The 14,208-nt window shown below is 44.7% G+C and overlaps 1 protein-coding gene across 3 annotated transcripts in view; it reads left to right on the top strand.

The window, feature by feature from the left end:
* RARB (retinoic acid receptor beta) overlaps positions 1–14,208 on the top strand; it is a 446,540-nt gene that overhangs the window by 250,591 nt on the left and 181,741 nt on the right. For 2 of the 3 annotated variants that reach the window (XM_065877064.1, XM_065877063.1), the window contains exon 1: positions 3,824–4,447. The exons of the other annotated variant lie outside the window; for it this stretch is intronic. In XM_065877064.1, the coding sequence (XP_065733136.1) occupies positions 4,291–4,447 (157 nt within the window). In that variant the 5' untranslated portion in view covers positions 3,824–4,290. Of the gene's footprint in view, positions 1–3,823; positions 4,448–14,208 lie in introns of those variants that run through there. 3 annotated transcript variants of the gene reach the window in all.

The following is a 14,208-nucleotide window of genomic DNA, read 5'->3' as shown; positions in this document are numbered from 1 at the left end:
CAGTGTTAGGACTTCCCCTGCTCCCAGCGCAGGAAGCGGCTGAGCCAGGGGGTGCAGAAGCCCCTGGAACAGCTCAGCACTTGCCCTGTGCCGGCTACACACACCCGCCCGGGCTGCTCTGCTGAAACCCACGCTCCCCTCAGTGCTGCCATTTGCCTTTTCCGCAGAAGTGTGGCAAGAGGGGTTTATATGAGACTAAGGGTAAAAAAAAAAAAAAAAAAAAAAAAGTAAAAGTAAATAAAAACAAAACCAGGTAAGAGACAGGTGTGTCTTCTTAAAATACGATCCGTGTCCACCGCTCTCCGCCCCACCTCCATGTGGCCAGCACTTTGCGTGGCTTGTGCCTGGGGTGGATGTCAGCGCCTGTGAGAATCTTTTTATTTAGACATCACGAGGCACGTGACCAGTTTCGAACACAGCCGGCTGCAGTGCTGGTGCACAGAGACGCCTGCTCTTTCTTCACCAAACTCTCCAGTTCAAACATGTCTGCAGAGCATGATTCATGGTGGTTCTTTCTGGATTGTCCAGTGGGTAATTGCTGTACAGAAACCAGAGAAACAGATGTAGACCCTGAACCCTGGCTATAAATTTTTGTTTTATGATTATGGGTTTCAAATGTGCTGTGTCACACTGACAAATACACAGTTACTCTGAAACAAAATGAATTTGGGGCTCAAACTTTTGCTTGTTTGTTTGTGGTTGGAAATACTTTTATTAGAGTTCCTTTTATCATTGATCAAGCATAAAGAAAACAGGGGCAATGACACAAATCAGAATGTTATTTTATGCCTTACTAAGAGGATATTTGGGAAACGGTTCTTCCAAATTGATTAAATCATGCTTAAAATAGGTGTCGATAATTTAAACTTCATTATCCACAAATTAACTAGGCCATTTTTCACCTTCTACCTGTTCGTTAATCTTTATGGTACACGGATATGTATTAAGGAACTGGGGCTTATTTGTGTATTTTTCCCTTATCTTTTTTTAAGATGAAGAAGGTAGAAGAAGAATCAAGTTTTCAAGAAGTATAAGAATTAGATTTACTGACGAAGAAATAAGAAACGTGTGGCTAAATTTGGGGGCTGCTTTCTAAGTTAACACTTGGATTAAATAATAACCCTAATAGTTGCTATCCACGTAATCGATCCATGATGAGAAATGATGAACTGACTAGTGAATACTGTCGCACCGTAAAACACCCATAATGTTCCACTCACAAGGATTTTAAGCCCTGATCCTTCATTTCAAGGCTCAAGTTTATTTCTCTACAGTTAAGAGAACTGTGTTCCTAGGTGAATAGAAATGTAAAATTTTCTTGTGCAAAGAAAACACCAATCTCTGAACCCCTACCACACAAAGACACACACACACACACACACACACACACACACACACACACACACCTCTGTTATTGTTTGTGTGCCGTGACAGAGTATTGAGGAAAGAAATTTGGGAGCTGTTGTCTCCCTTAAGAACTGAGAGTAAACAGAATTTGGGGGACCCCATCCGCATGTTCACTTCCTTGTGACCAGTGCACCCTACCCTTTGGAAAGATGCTGAGTGAACAGGTGAGTGCCATGGTAACCCGTACACACACACCTGGCCACGGTGCCATGTTTCTCATCTCTTAGTTCCTCCTGCTGTACTTTAAATATAGCTCCCTCCTCAAAGAACTTTTCACCCACCTCCATGATCCTGTACAAAATGAGCCCAGTTTCCAAGGCACTCTGATGAACCTTAAATAAGCATTTGGAGCTGTAAGTCCCATGGACCATGCAGCAATTGGCAATGTGGTGCTTTGTGTATCCTTACAACTATCTTAATGACAGAGTGTTAAATGTTTTGTAAATTCCTCTGCGCTCCTTGTTTAAAATGTGTGTTTTCTCTGTAGTTAAAGGATTTCTTATAATAAAGCTCTGTTACAAAATGATGACCATATAAAAGAGAGAGCGAGAATAACAAACACATAGTTTCAGCAAAAGCTTACCCCTTTATCGCCCTGGACTTTGCAATCGCAAGAACTGAGCTTGCTGGGCTGAAAATTGTTTGCCTACACCTTCCTGAAAGAGTCTTTGACTTGGTAAGTGTGTGCCATGCATACTTTTCGTGTTACACATGAGTGCCACTTAGCAACTCTGCTAGCCCAGCAGCACGGGGTGAGTGCCCCACAGGCTTTTAGAAGGCTTGGATGCCAGGGCACATACCAGCCCATTCACAGAAAGGAGACTGCAGCGCGCCCTTCCCTGCAAGGGGCAAGGAAGCCGTCCCCCGCTGCCCGACCACTCGCCCTCCCTGCTTTGTGGGAGAATTATTAGTCAATGGTGGAGGGGCAGTGGAAGACTAAACGTGTTTTAATCCTTCCCCCGGAGCTTCCTTTCTTTGGTGTACCTTGCATCCTTTAAGCAAGTGGTGCAAAATGGCTGCAGGGTGGATTGGCTCTCCCGTTCACAGCTTTCTGCCTGGGTTGATTTGTAAACTCTGCATCTGTCCTTCTCAGGGATGGCGGAAAAGCTTCAGTGTGAGAGGTACAAAAAAATTAGTCCCTTTTCCTTAAAATTACTGTCTTCTAATAAATAGCCAAGTTTGAGCAGGGACTAGCATGGGTGAAAAGTGGCCCTTGGAAATACAGAACTTTCACACTTAACCAGTTCGCAAATCTGTGTTTAGTTACGTGAGGGTGGGGTGGGGTGGGGATGTGATGACAGGGCTCAGCCGCGCTCGTCCGCAACAGAAAAGTTATTTCCACGTTGGGCTGGGATTCCAGGGAGCTGGGTTCTAGCCATGATTCTGAGCTGTGGGACCTCAAGCAGCTCTCAGCCTCCCTGGGCTTCTGTTTCCCCAGTTAAAAATAAGAGGATGAGTCACAGCTAACTGGTCTAGGGTGTGTGCTGAGTGCCATGCAAGCACTGTTTCTTTTTGTCCTCACAGCAATCCGTTGAGGTGGCCGGTAGCCTGCTCCCATTTTTCAGATGAGGAAACTGAGGCTTGGGGAGGTTAGGTACTTGTCCCAGATCCCATAGTTGCTCGGTGGGTTGGAATCTAGTTCAGTTTGACTTCCACATCCACACTGTTGACCACTGTATTATATTATGAGGTCCTGCATATCTGTGTGATTGTCTGTGTGTGTGTCTGGGGCAGGAGGAACTAGCGCTAATTCTCGACTCCTTCGTAGGCTGTGTGTAGACTTGGGAGAATTTTAAGAAGTAAATGAATCCAGAAAGCTGGATTTTTTTTTTCTACTCCCGAGCCAACGCAGTCCCTTCGGCCTGCAAGAGGGACAGGCAGAAAAAGACTATCAAATGGGAAGTTTCTGGACCCCAGGCTTCCCCAGGGGCGGCTCTTCTCCGTGCTCCGGTTTAGGGCTTGCTGTGCTTTTTGCAGGAGTGGAAAAACACACGTTACAAGGCATTTAACAGACAAACAGGCGCACGGAGGAATGCAAAGGCTGGGCCGGGGGCGGGCGAGAGGGGCGCGCGGCCGAGCGAAGCCCCGCGAACTGGGGCGCAAAGGGCGGGAGCTGGCGAGCGGCGTCCCGGCCCCGCGCGCTCCTCCCGGCGGCTCCGGACCGCGCGCACTCCTCCTCCCTGTGGCTCCGGGCGCTCCGGGCCCCGCGCGCTCGGAGCGGAGACGCGGGGCGGGAGGTGCGCGCGCCCGGGCCGCGGGCCGCCCGCGCGGCGGGGCTGCTGGGAGTGCTCGGCTCTGTGAGAATCCTGGGAGCTGGTGATGTCAGACTCGCTGGGTCATTTGAAGGTTAGCAGCCCGGGAAGGGTTCACCGAAAGTTCACGCGCATATATTAGGCAATTCAATCTTTCATTCTGTGTGACAGAAGTAGTAGGAAGTGAGCTGTTCAGAGGCAGGAGGGTCTATTCTTTGCCAAAGGGGGGACCAGAGTCCCCGCGCGAGCCGCCTGAGGACGGGGATGCCGAGGACGCGCGCGAGCCGGGCAGGGCTGGTCTGGGCATCGTCCGGGTAGGATCCGCACCGCATTCCGAAGGCTTTTTGCAGGCGTCTGCCTAGAAGGAGAACTTGGGCTCCTTCTGGGAACCCCCCGCCCCGGCTGGATTGGCCGAGCAAGCCTGGAAAATGGTAAATGATCATTTGGATCAATTACAGGCTTTTAGCTGGCTTGTCTGTCATAATTCATGATTCGAGGCTGGGAAAAAGACCAACAGCCTACGTGCCAAAAAGGGGGCAGAGTTTGATGGAGTTGGGTGGACTTTTCTATGCCATTTGCCTCCACACCTAGAGGATAAGCACTTTTGCAGACATTCGGTGCAGGGGAGATCATGTTTGACTGTATGGATGTCCTGTCAGTGAGTCCTGGGCAAATCCTGGATTTCTACACTGCGAGCCCGTCTTCCTGCATGCTCCAGGAGAAAGCTCTCAAAGCATGCTTCAGTGGATTGACCCAAACCGAATGGCAGCATCGGCACACTGCGCAATGTAGGTTTATTTTTTCCCTTCTTCTACCAAGAAAAAAATATGAATTGTCTCGCTTGCATGCAATGAAGACATTGGAAACAAATTGCACTGGTAGCCAGACAAAGGCTTTAATGATTTAATGCTGAAAGGGTGTGCTGTGCTGGTGTGCATATTGATTCCCTCTGCTGAAAATTTCCTGTTAGATGTTTTCTTCCCAAGCAACCCCTGCCGACCCCTGCTTCTCTCCTTACCGACCCTACAGTCCCTTGAAAACAGTTTTAGAAAATGTGCGTGGAGGGGGGAAAAAGTAGAGTGACCACAGGACTTTGAAACATTCTTCAAGTGAGGCAATTTGACAACGTTGGTACCGTTTTTACTAAGATATATGCAGAGGGGAATTTAACTTTGCTGTTCTTTGGATTAGCTACTAGTTACATGTATATCCCCCCTTGTGTGTTTCAACAGTCCAAAGTAATTAAAATATGACATCTTCCTTGCAAGGAATTTAGCCTAATTAAGGTTGCTGCTGCTCCTGAAGTTCATAAATGACCAGTTAAAGCTGCCACCGCCAATGTTTTCCTTGCAGAGGAAAGGCAATATTTCTTAGCATTGACCCTGCTGCCACCTTTCCGAGTCACTTTGTTGCTCTAAGAAGTTGCTGTTTTGCTAGAAAACTACTGGCAATGAACACCCCTTGGGCTGAGCCATCCATTATTTCCATATCTTGCAGTTCAGCCGGGAACCTGGACGTCGGTTAAAGGAAAGGAAACATAAGTGGGGTAGCTCAGTTTTTTAAAAAAATATTGACTATTTGGTTATCTGATTCTGAGAGGGTGCCGAGGCACGCACTGGTCAACAGTAGCCTGGCTGCAGGCTTGAGAAATGACCAGCAGTCCCAGAAAATCCCACCTTCGGGTGGCTGTAGTGGGAGCCTGCTGGTTGCATCGCTGCCCTGACAGTGATTTAGATAAATGGCTCAGCTATCTATCAAAATGTTTTTAGTACTTTATTTGACAATTCATTGGAGCATTAGCCTGAAAATGACATTTTAAATCTTTGTTTTCAAAGAGGTCAAAGTTTAACTGGAAGAAATTGAGTTTTCCTAATAACACGATGGCTTATCTTAAGAGAGGAAAGAAAAAGGAGAGAGAGGGGACAAGATTTAAATCGTCCTCTTCTGAAACTTTTTCTTAAGAATAAAGACTTGCTTCAGGGGTCCAGGAAATCAACAGGTTTGTAGCTGAAAAGTCAATAACCATCTGATGCCAACAGTCTAGCTGTCTGACTTAGTATTTCGTAGAGCCATAACCAGGGTAAAGAGAATATCATTTTCAGACTAAGTATTTCCTAGAGCCATAACCACGGTAAAAAGAATATCATTTTCAGAAGGCGTCCTCATTTTCAGCTGCTCCTCAAATGCTTTCTTTCCTGCTGCCTATTTTCTTTCTGGAGAGCTCAAAGAAACTGTTAGAAAATAATTTTCCAACCCACTAACAGATCTTTTAGACCCTACCCATCTCCTCTCTGTAGCAATTAAAACAGTATGAACAGTTTCATTTGGAATCTCGGGGAACTAGGGCTCCCTCAAACTTTTTCTTGTGAGAGAAAGTTTTAATGAAACGTTGTTTAACAAAGGAAAAAAGAATGCTCAGGACCCTGGCATCAAGCTATTAGACCTAGTAGAGGTTTTACAAGTAGACATTCTTCCTTTTGTAATTAACTCTCCAAAAGTGCCTATTAAGTTGCAGGAGTTTGGGGGGGAACTTTGTTTGTTCTTGAACAAGTTAAACAAGGGATTTGCCTTATCTGGGGAGAGGCTAGTGGTGAATGTGTCATTCACCTAGGGCCAGCTGATAAGCAAGAAGTGTTGATAACAGCAAAGTTCAGCTAATCAAAGAAGCTTGCATTAGACAAAGTAAATAAAGGCAAATGACAAAGGGATTTCAGAAGTTTCAGTGTGGTATTTTTGTAAGCAGGGCAATTAGTGCTCTCTGTGGTCAATTTCACAAGGGTTTGGATTCCCACCGCCGGACTCCAGGTTAAATGAATAGAGTGTAAATATGGCTCAGGCCCCTGCGGAGTCGCACAAACCGCTTTAGGACAGGTCAGTTTAGTTGTTCAAGTGGTTTAAGTTTTTAAGCATAAATAAAAGTTCTGACACAGCTCTGCCACGCGGTGTTTGGCTCAGGGTGGCACAGCCAGCTAGGGCTTTTGAAGTTAAAGCATTATTAGGGCCCTGTTTGTATAAGTACAAACATAAAAACCACAACCTTTTCCATTTTACTCAATGACTGTTTTGACAAGAAGCAGATCTGTTTGTGCTCTTAACACAGAGGAAACAGTGGGCCAGAAGGGAAAAAATAGTACTAAATTCTAACCAAAACTATTTTCTGCTTCGAGATCCTACTTATTTTTTTGTGGTGTGTGTGTGTCTCTGTGTGTGTGTAGGAATTGGAGTAAACCCTTTGAATGTACAACACACCAGAAGCATTCTTTGAAAGGTGTTAGAATATTCTCTTTATTTTCCCTTTTAATTTTAAGACAGAAAAATGATATGCCAACCAGCTGTCGGTTGAAGTAGGGCCTGTGAATTGCCTCTAAAAATTCGAAGTCAGGAGTAACGAGTTACTAAGGGAACATGGTGTAAATAATATGATTTAAGACGGCCCCTGGAGGTGTCAGAGTCACTAAGTCTCTGTTCAGGTGCCTCGTGGATTACCTTGGGTTTAGGCTGCTCCAGATGTTTTCAGCATTAATTGCTCAGTGAGCATAAGATAAAGCCTAATATTTGTGGTCTAAATATAGTAGTTGCTTTCGGTGAAATCATGAGTGTGACAACTTCTTGGCCCTTTTCCCTGTCTTCACCCTGCTCGTAACAAAAGAAAAAAGGAAAAACAGATTTTCTTTTCTAACGAAAAATAATCTGTTTTTAAAAACAAACAGTATCGATGTTATGATTTAGGAAGGAAAGACGTCTCCTTTCCAAAGCACTGGGACCTGAATTTTAAGTATTAAACGGTATCTAAATCCTCTCCTAGTGAGATATAGATTGGGGTCAAAGTGGCAAAATCAAAGATACCCTCTGAAAGAGAGACTAAATAAAGTCTGACAGCCACCGTATGAACTGAATGGGGTTTTGAATAAATATTTCAGTGAAAAGGCTCAATTGTTTTTCTAAAGTAGGACATAATTTTCTGCTTCTAGGCCACATGACAGTGGTAACTAACACCATCAGAAAGAAGAAAAGAAAAGGGAATTCTACTTAAATCTCAGGGAGTGCAGGATAGGGCCGTTTGAAAACAAGTGGAAGATTCACAAAGTTTTCCTTCCCCATAGGAAAAAATAATTACTAAAATTTTTTCTGTATCCAGGTAACTCGGCACTTTGGGTAGGGAAGCACTGATGTGCAACCTACAAGAAAAAAATGCAGAAGTTTAAATTTTACCACCAGAAAAGCATAGACTCCCCCCAAAATAGATCAGAATGGTAGGAGTGGTAGTCATGTGTCCCTTAAGCTTAGGCTGTGGAATGGATGTGGAAACTCTTGGTAGCATTTGATTTCCCAGCCCAAATGCAAAGCCCTCGCATCGGAACTAGGCCTTTCTTCTCTTAGTAGATAAATGACCAGCAGTGCAGTTTCTGATAGGTTCGCTGACCTGAACCAGAAGTTTTCTTCTCATTTTTGGAAACCTGGCTCTGACCATATATAACCAGTCGGTATTGTCACGAACTTTGCTTTAAAGCACACAAGAAAGTTCTTCTGGATATCAGGTGCTTATAATTTCCCTTCAACATGTTAAGCCCCAGAGATGGCTAAAAAAAGAAAGAAAACCTTACCGTTTTCTCCTTTCTACATTCTTGTGAAATGTAATGCATAGATAATCTCAGAAGGGAGATACGTGATAAATGATGAAGATTATAAATTCTGCTGTCAAGGAATTTAGAATCTTTAAAATCGAAAAAAAATTTTTTAAAGGCTGGGAATTTTTTAACTAGGAAGTTACTGTCTGCGAGGTAGATGAAGATGTAAAACCAAGTTGCAAAATAGAAAACTCTTCGAGTCGAACAGGACTTATGAAACAGTGAATGCACTGTTCCATTTTAGAACATCTTAAAAAGAATCTTCTATAGAGTTTGAGTTACATGTAAGTGCCAATAAATTTCTCCCTAAATGACATTTTTATACTTTAAATGTTCTAATATAAATTCAGTTAACTATCAATTAACTAGATTATTTCGGAAATGGGAGTTTTTTGATGAAGGTTAATCAGAAAAATCCGGGCTAAAAACCTTTCCAAAAGATATTAATGTAGAATCTTGCCTTTCAAATTACAGGGTAGTTATGGCAATCATACATCTCAGATTTTCTAGAATAACCCACTTTCAAGTATACTGCCACAACTCCCACATAAGCCATTGAAATATGCCAGATATTTCAATATTATGACATCTCCTAGGGTTGCCCCTTGCACCCAGGAGTGGCACAGAAAGCCTTTGTTTGGACTTGATGGTCAGTCTAACTGGAGCACTCACAGCTTAATTTTTCTGTTATGACTGACGATCACCTTGTGCTTCTGGGTCATTCTTCTGAACACGAATTCCTTTTGTGGCAAAATGTAGATCTGTAAATAGGAGGCGTCCCTTGCAATATGGATTTAAGTATTATGACCGCGGCTCTGATGCCAGCGTGTGTGTGTGTGTGTGTGTGTGTGTGTGTGTGTGTGTATTGGGAGTGGGGGAGGGGTGGAATTATACGTTGAATCACTGTGAACAAATCTGTATCAGTTCTTGGCCAGCTTCTTCATAAAAAGTTGGAGTTGGAGGTGATGGAGAGAGGAGAGTTAACTCCAGTTTCAGATTTATCAGTATCCGGTCTGTAAGTGGCTTGGCCTGAGCACCTCTTGTTAAATAGGAGATGAGATAACCTGCCCATCTGTAAGATCTAATAACACAATCTAATCACTCAGTATGTCGCCCTGAATGCTCCTCTTTTCCTTCCCTCCTCCTTGCTTCATCACGAAGAGGCATGATTCCCGTCCCATCCCCGCCCCTAAACCCCTTCCGATGAATAAAAAATAAAGTTGCAAAAGTTCTCTCCACCTAGGCAGCCGTAGAGGGTGAGCCTGCAAGTGTTCTATTATTTATCTGGAGCTTTCAGAGCTTCTTAGATGGGAATTCAGACAGGCAGTGGAACCGCTGACTTGCTTTTTCTCTGGCCTTGCAGGATGGGGAGCTGAAAGGGGGGCCATTCCGTAAGATAAGACTCCTGGTCCCCAGCACGATAAGGCAGGATAACAGGAACTGACGTCAGGAGGTGACCCAGCCTTGCTGAGCGTTTCCTCTCTCAGAGAGAGCACAGGCTCCCCGGCAGCTGATGAAGCGAACTGCGACGGGGCGGGGGGAGCTGATTTTAACAAGGCTGATCGTGGGTGACGATGTCCCTCATTCCCGAAAGGAAGTTTCTCTAAACGGAACAAAGACTGACCTGGGTGTGGTTTTAATAAAAGCAGATTCTGAGATTATAATTGCAATTTTAGGTTGTCATGTACTAGATCCTTGTTTCGCAGCTGTCAACAGTTTCCCTCAGATGTCTCGGAAGACAGTCTATCCGGCAGTCAAATATCATCCCCCGTGAACCCTGCTGACTCTCCACACAGAACCAGATGGGCGGAATTCACATTGTCAGAGTTAATCCCTGGGACTCCTGTTTACTTTTCTAAACACCGCGTTCCCACCCCGTTGGCATCATCTGACAGCAGGTGAAAGCCACTGCATTTGCCACCAGCCCTGAAACCACCCGGCAGTTTTTCCTTTCCTCTTTCCTGGCTACGGTACCTTTGTCTTATCATCAGAGTTCATGATTATAAAAAGGCTGATGATCTGAAGGCAGTTTCAGCTTCAAAAGATGTTTTAGGGTCTGGGCCTATTGGAACCCTTGGGGGTATAATTAACTAAAATGGAAATGGAGGCAAGCGAAATTTAGTTCCTGATGTTTTAATTTAGCTCGGTACTGCCATGTGTTGTTGAAGAGAATTCTTAAAGGCAAACATAATTATTTCATTATGGTCCTCAGAATGCTTTCATTGGCTTTAATGACAAGAAGCTGTGTAAAAAGGCATACATTTTAATTAGTCCTTATATTTACATCAGGTAAATGACAAATAATTGATGAAAAACAAGTCTTTGGGATGGATGATTTCACATAGTGCGATGGTTACAGTTTAATGATGAAACATTTCTCTGTTGCTTTGCATTTTAATTATCAAGACGTAACAGTAGTGGTGCTGTGGAGCTAAAATACCGTTGTTGCCATTTTATTACAAAAAATCACGATTATTGCCTGTGAATCAGAAGCGGGAAAAGGTAGCTAGAAGCGTATCTCAGAGGAAGCAAATTGCCGGTCTCATTAATTTTACTACGTTTGTTAGCATTCATTTTGATCACTTTTATCTTTTACCCTTCATCTTTTTGGATTAAGACAGTCAGGGGCTTCATGTGCGTTTTTATGATCACGTCTCCTAAATACCGTTCTTTCTGTCTTGCTGGCTGTGTTGAAGACTTGCCTGAAAGTACCTTGCCAAGTGTGTCGTGGAAACTCAGAGAGCCTTCTCCCACGTGATGGGCACACTTTACCTTTGATCTTATATGAAAACGCACTTCACATGATTCATCTGTTTTGGTGTACAGAACACTAATTGTTACTATTGATTTTAAATTCCGTGACCATTACAAGTAACCCGGATGACTGGCAGATAAAGGGTAATAATCCATGGAGTTCTGGAACTGTTTCATGTTTGTCTGGAGTACTTTATGTGATCAATATTAACTGCCCCATTGAAACTAACTGCTGTATCAAGTAACAGTCAATCAAATGAATGTGCTTAGAGATTATTTATTGAAAGCTTTAATTGTTCACTGGGGCCCTGCTTATCAGAGGAAACAATAGGAACTAGAGACAGGATGAACGGGTTTGGATTCGCTGCGAAAGTCGGAGGATGCAGATGAAGGCCGTCTTTCTGCTTCCTGGGCCAGAGTTTCCAGAAACCCGTGTTGGGCTTCTAGCGGCACAAGTCCTAAATGGGCTTGCAGAGGTTATCCTGCCACCTGTGCAAGGAGAGCACTCTAGAGAGGTAGGGGTAGTGAGTTCCTTGCCCTCAGCCCAGAGGCTGTGGAGTTGTCACTCTGAGAGTTTTACGGCGGCCTCTCTGCCCGCTCACGCACATGCATTACCCTGCGAGCATCTCTCCATCTGTGGTCCTCGCGCTGCCCATGGGCTGAGAGATAGCCTGTCTTGACACGGGATCGATGTCTACAGCCATGACATGGGACATTGCAGGATTTGTAATATAATAGCTACTGTAAATGAGGATTCTACTCTGCCCTGAAAACACACAGAGGTCCCCGAGTAGAGCTTCTCTGGTTTCAGCGTGACACTGCGGCTTGCGTGCCTTCACTAACAGAGACCATGTTTGTCGAGTTGGCATCTCTTTCCTCTGTGAAATGGTTCCTCTGACTGTGGCTTATCACCCGGGGCACCATCCTTCCTATCTGTCACAGTGGGACAGCACTGTGGTCCTGATGCAGTGGCATCCATTTGGAACAAATAATTGGCTTTTACACCTGAGCGTTGTCACCTTCCAGGTGGTCACGGTACATTTTGCCCAGAGATGCTAGTACATTTCGATTACTCACTGATGGATTCCATCTTGCAGAGTGCTGTTCAACAAATGGCCCTTGGAGGGTTTCCCTCGTGGCGCAGTGGTTGGGAGTCCGCCTGCCGATGCAGGGAACACGGGTTCGTGGTCCGGTCCAGGAGGATCCCACGTGCCGCGGAGTGGCTGGGCCCGTGAGCCATGGCCAATGAGCCTGCGCGTCTGGAGCCTGTGCTCCACAACAGGAGAGGCCACAGCGGGGAGAGGCCCACGTACCAAAACAAACAAACAAACAAACAAACAACAAATGGCTCTTGGATGTCTGCTGCGTGCCAGGCTCTCTGATGTGTTCAGGGGTTGGCGGGAGCAGGGGGATGGGACGGACACACCAAGATGAAGCCCATGTGGTCCCTGCTCTCTGGACTCACAGTGTACGGAAGACGCTTGTATACACATGTCACTGTGACACAGCCCCCTGTAACACAAACACAGTCTCCTTAGGACTTTGAACCTGAGTTTGATTCCAGAAAAAACTAAAACCCACTGAGAACCAGAGCTGGTGCATAAGTGGAGGATTACGTAGGTTACGCATTTTTGTCGTACGGAGCAGGAAGGAAGTTTTTCTGGGGGTAGCTGCAGAGGTCCATTCTAAGTGCGGTTTACGATGCGGAGTTTTAAACTATGCAGTGGAATAAGTGCATACCTTCTGAACTTGCTTCTTGAAGACTCATATGGATGTTTCGAGTGTCTGTTAAATAATGTTCTTTGGGGGTTAGGTCTATTAGATTATATATTTTTTAAAATCACTTTCAGATTTTATTGGAGTAGAGTTGATTTACAGTGTTGTGTTAGTTTCAGGTGTACAGCAAAGTGATTCAGTTATACATATACACATATCCATTCTCTTTCAAATTCTTTCCCCATATAGGTTGTTACAGAATGTTGAGTAGAGTTCCGTGTGCTGTACAGCAGGTCCTTGCTGGTTCCATATTTTATACAGTAGTGTGCATATGTTAGTCCCAAGCTCCTAATGTATCCCTCCCCACCACGCTTTCCCTTTGGTAACCATAAGTTTGTTTTTGAAATCTGTGAGTCTGTTTCTGATTTGTAAATAAGTTCATTTATGTCATTTTTAAAAACTCAGATTCCACATACAAGTGATATCATATGGTATTTGTCTTTCTCTTTCTGACTTAACTTCACTCAGTATGAAAATCTCTAGGTCCATCCATGTTGCTGCATTATTTCCTTTTTATGGCTGAGTAATATTCCATTGTGTACGTATGTACCACATCTTCTTTATCCATTTGTTTGTTGATGGACATTTAGGTTGCTTCCATGTCTTACCTGTTGTATCACTTCTTTCTCTATGATTGTTTTTGTGACATCTTGCTGTGTAACAAACTGCCCCCAAACTTGGTGGCCTAACAATGTATTATCTCATTATTCTGTGGGTGGACTGGGCTCAGCTGGGCAGATCTTCTGCTCCAACATGATGTCAGGTGAGGCTGCAGCTCCCAGGGCTAGAATGGGCTGGAAGTCTGTCACTGCTGGCACCCAGGGCTGGCAGTGGATGTTGGTTGGTAGCAGAGAGCTCAGCCGGGTTGTCACCTGAGGTAGCTGCGTGTGCTGGCGTGCGGTCACCGTCACCACCTGCTGTTGGGGGAGCGGCATGGGCCAGCTCGCCTTCAATACGGCTACCTGTCCATGGGGAGGGACCAAAAACACGCAGCAGTCATCACAACCATGCCCTAGAACACAAAATAAATGATTGTCTTCTGTAGAGACCAGCTTAAAGAGCTGTGGTGGGGTGTTTCGTTTGCTTTCTGGGCTGGTTAAATTTTTAACAAGATTCTACTCTAATGACTGTACCTACATCATTATCACAAGCAATCCTGTGAGGCAGGTACGATTTGCCTCTTTTTACGGAAAAGGACCTTTTGGCTCAGAGAAGGTGAGTTTGACAGCAGTTTGACCCTGTCCCCTGACAGCCGAGTGAAGACTTCCCGGAAGATATTTATGCCCCAGTAATACCAAGAAGGGACCATGGAGTGCTTTGGTTTTGGGAAAAGGTGGAAAAGAGACAGAGGGGTGAAGAACTGTCCCACAGAATTTCCTCTGATGACATTA

The sequence above is a fragment of the Phocoena phocoena genome, chromosome 4, assembly GCF_963924675.1.
Source record: "Phocoena phocoena chromosome 4, mPhoPho1.1, whole genome shotgun sequence".
Lineage (NCBI taxonomy): Eukaryota > Metazoa > Chordata > Mammalia > Artiodactyla > Phocoenidae > Phocoena > Phocoena phocoena.
Note: the sequence above shows the minus strand (reverse complement) of the source record. Positions and strands in the feature narration are given on the sequence as shown.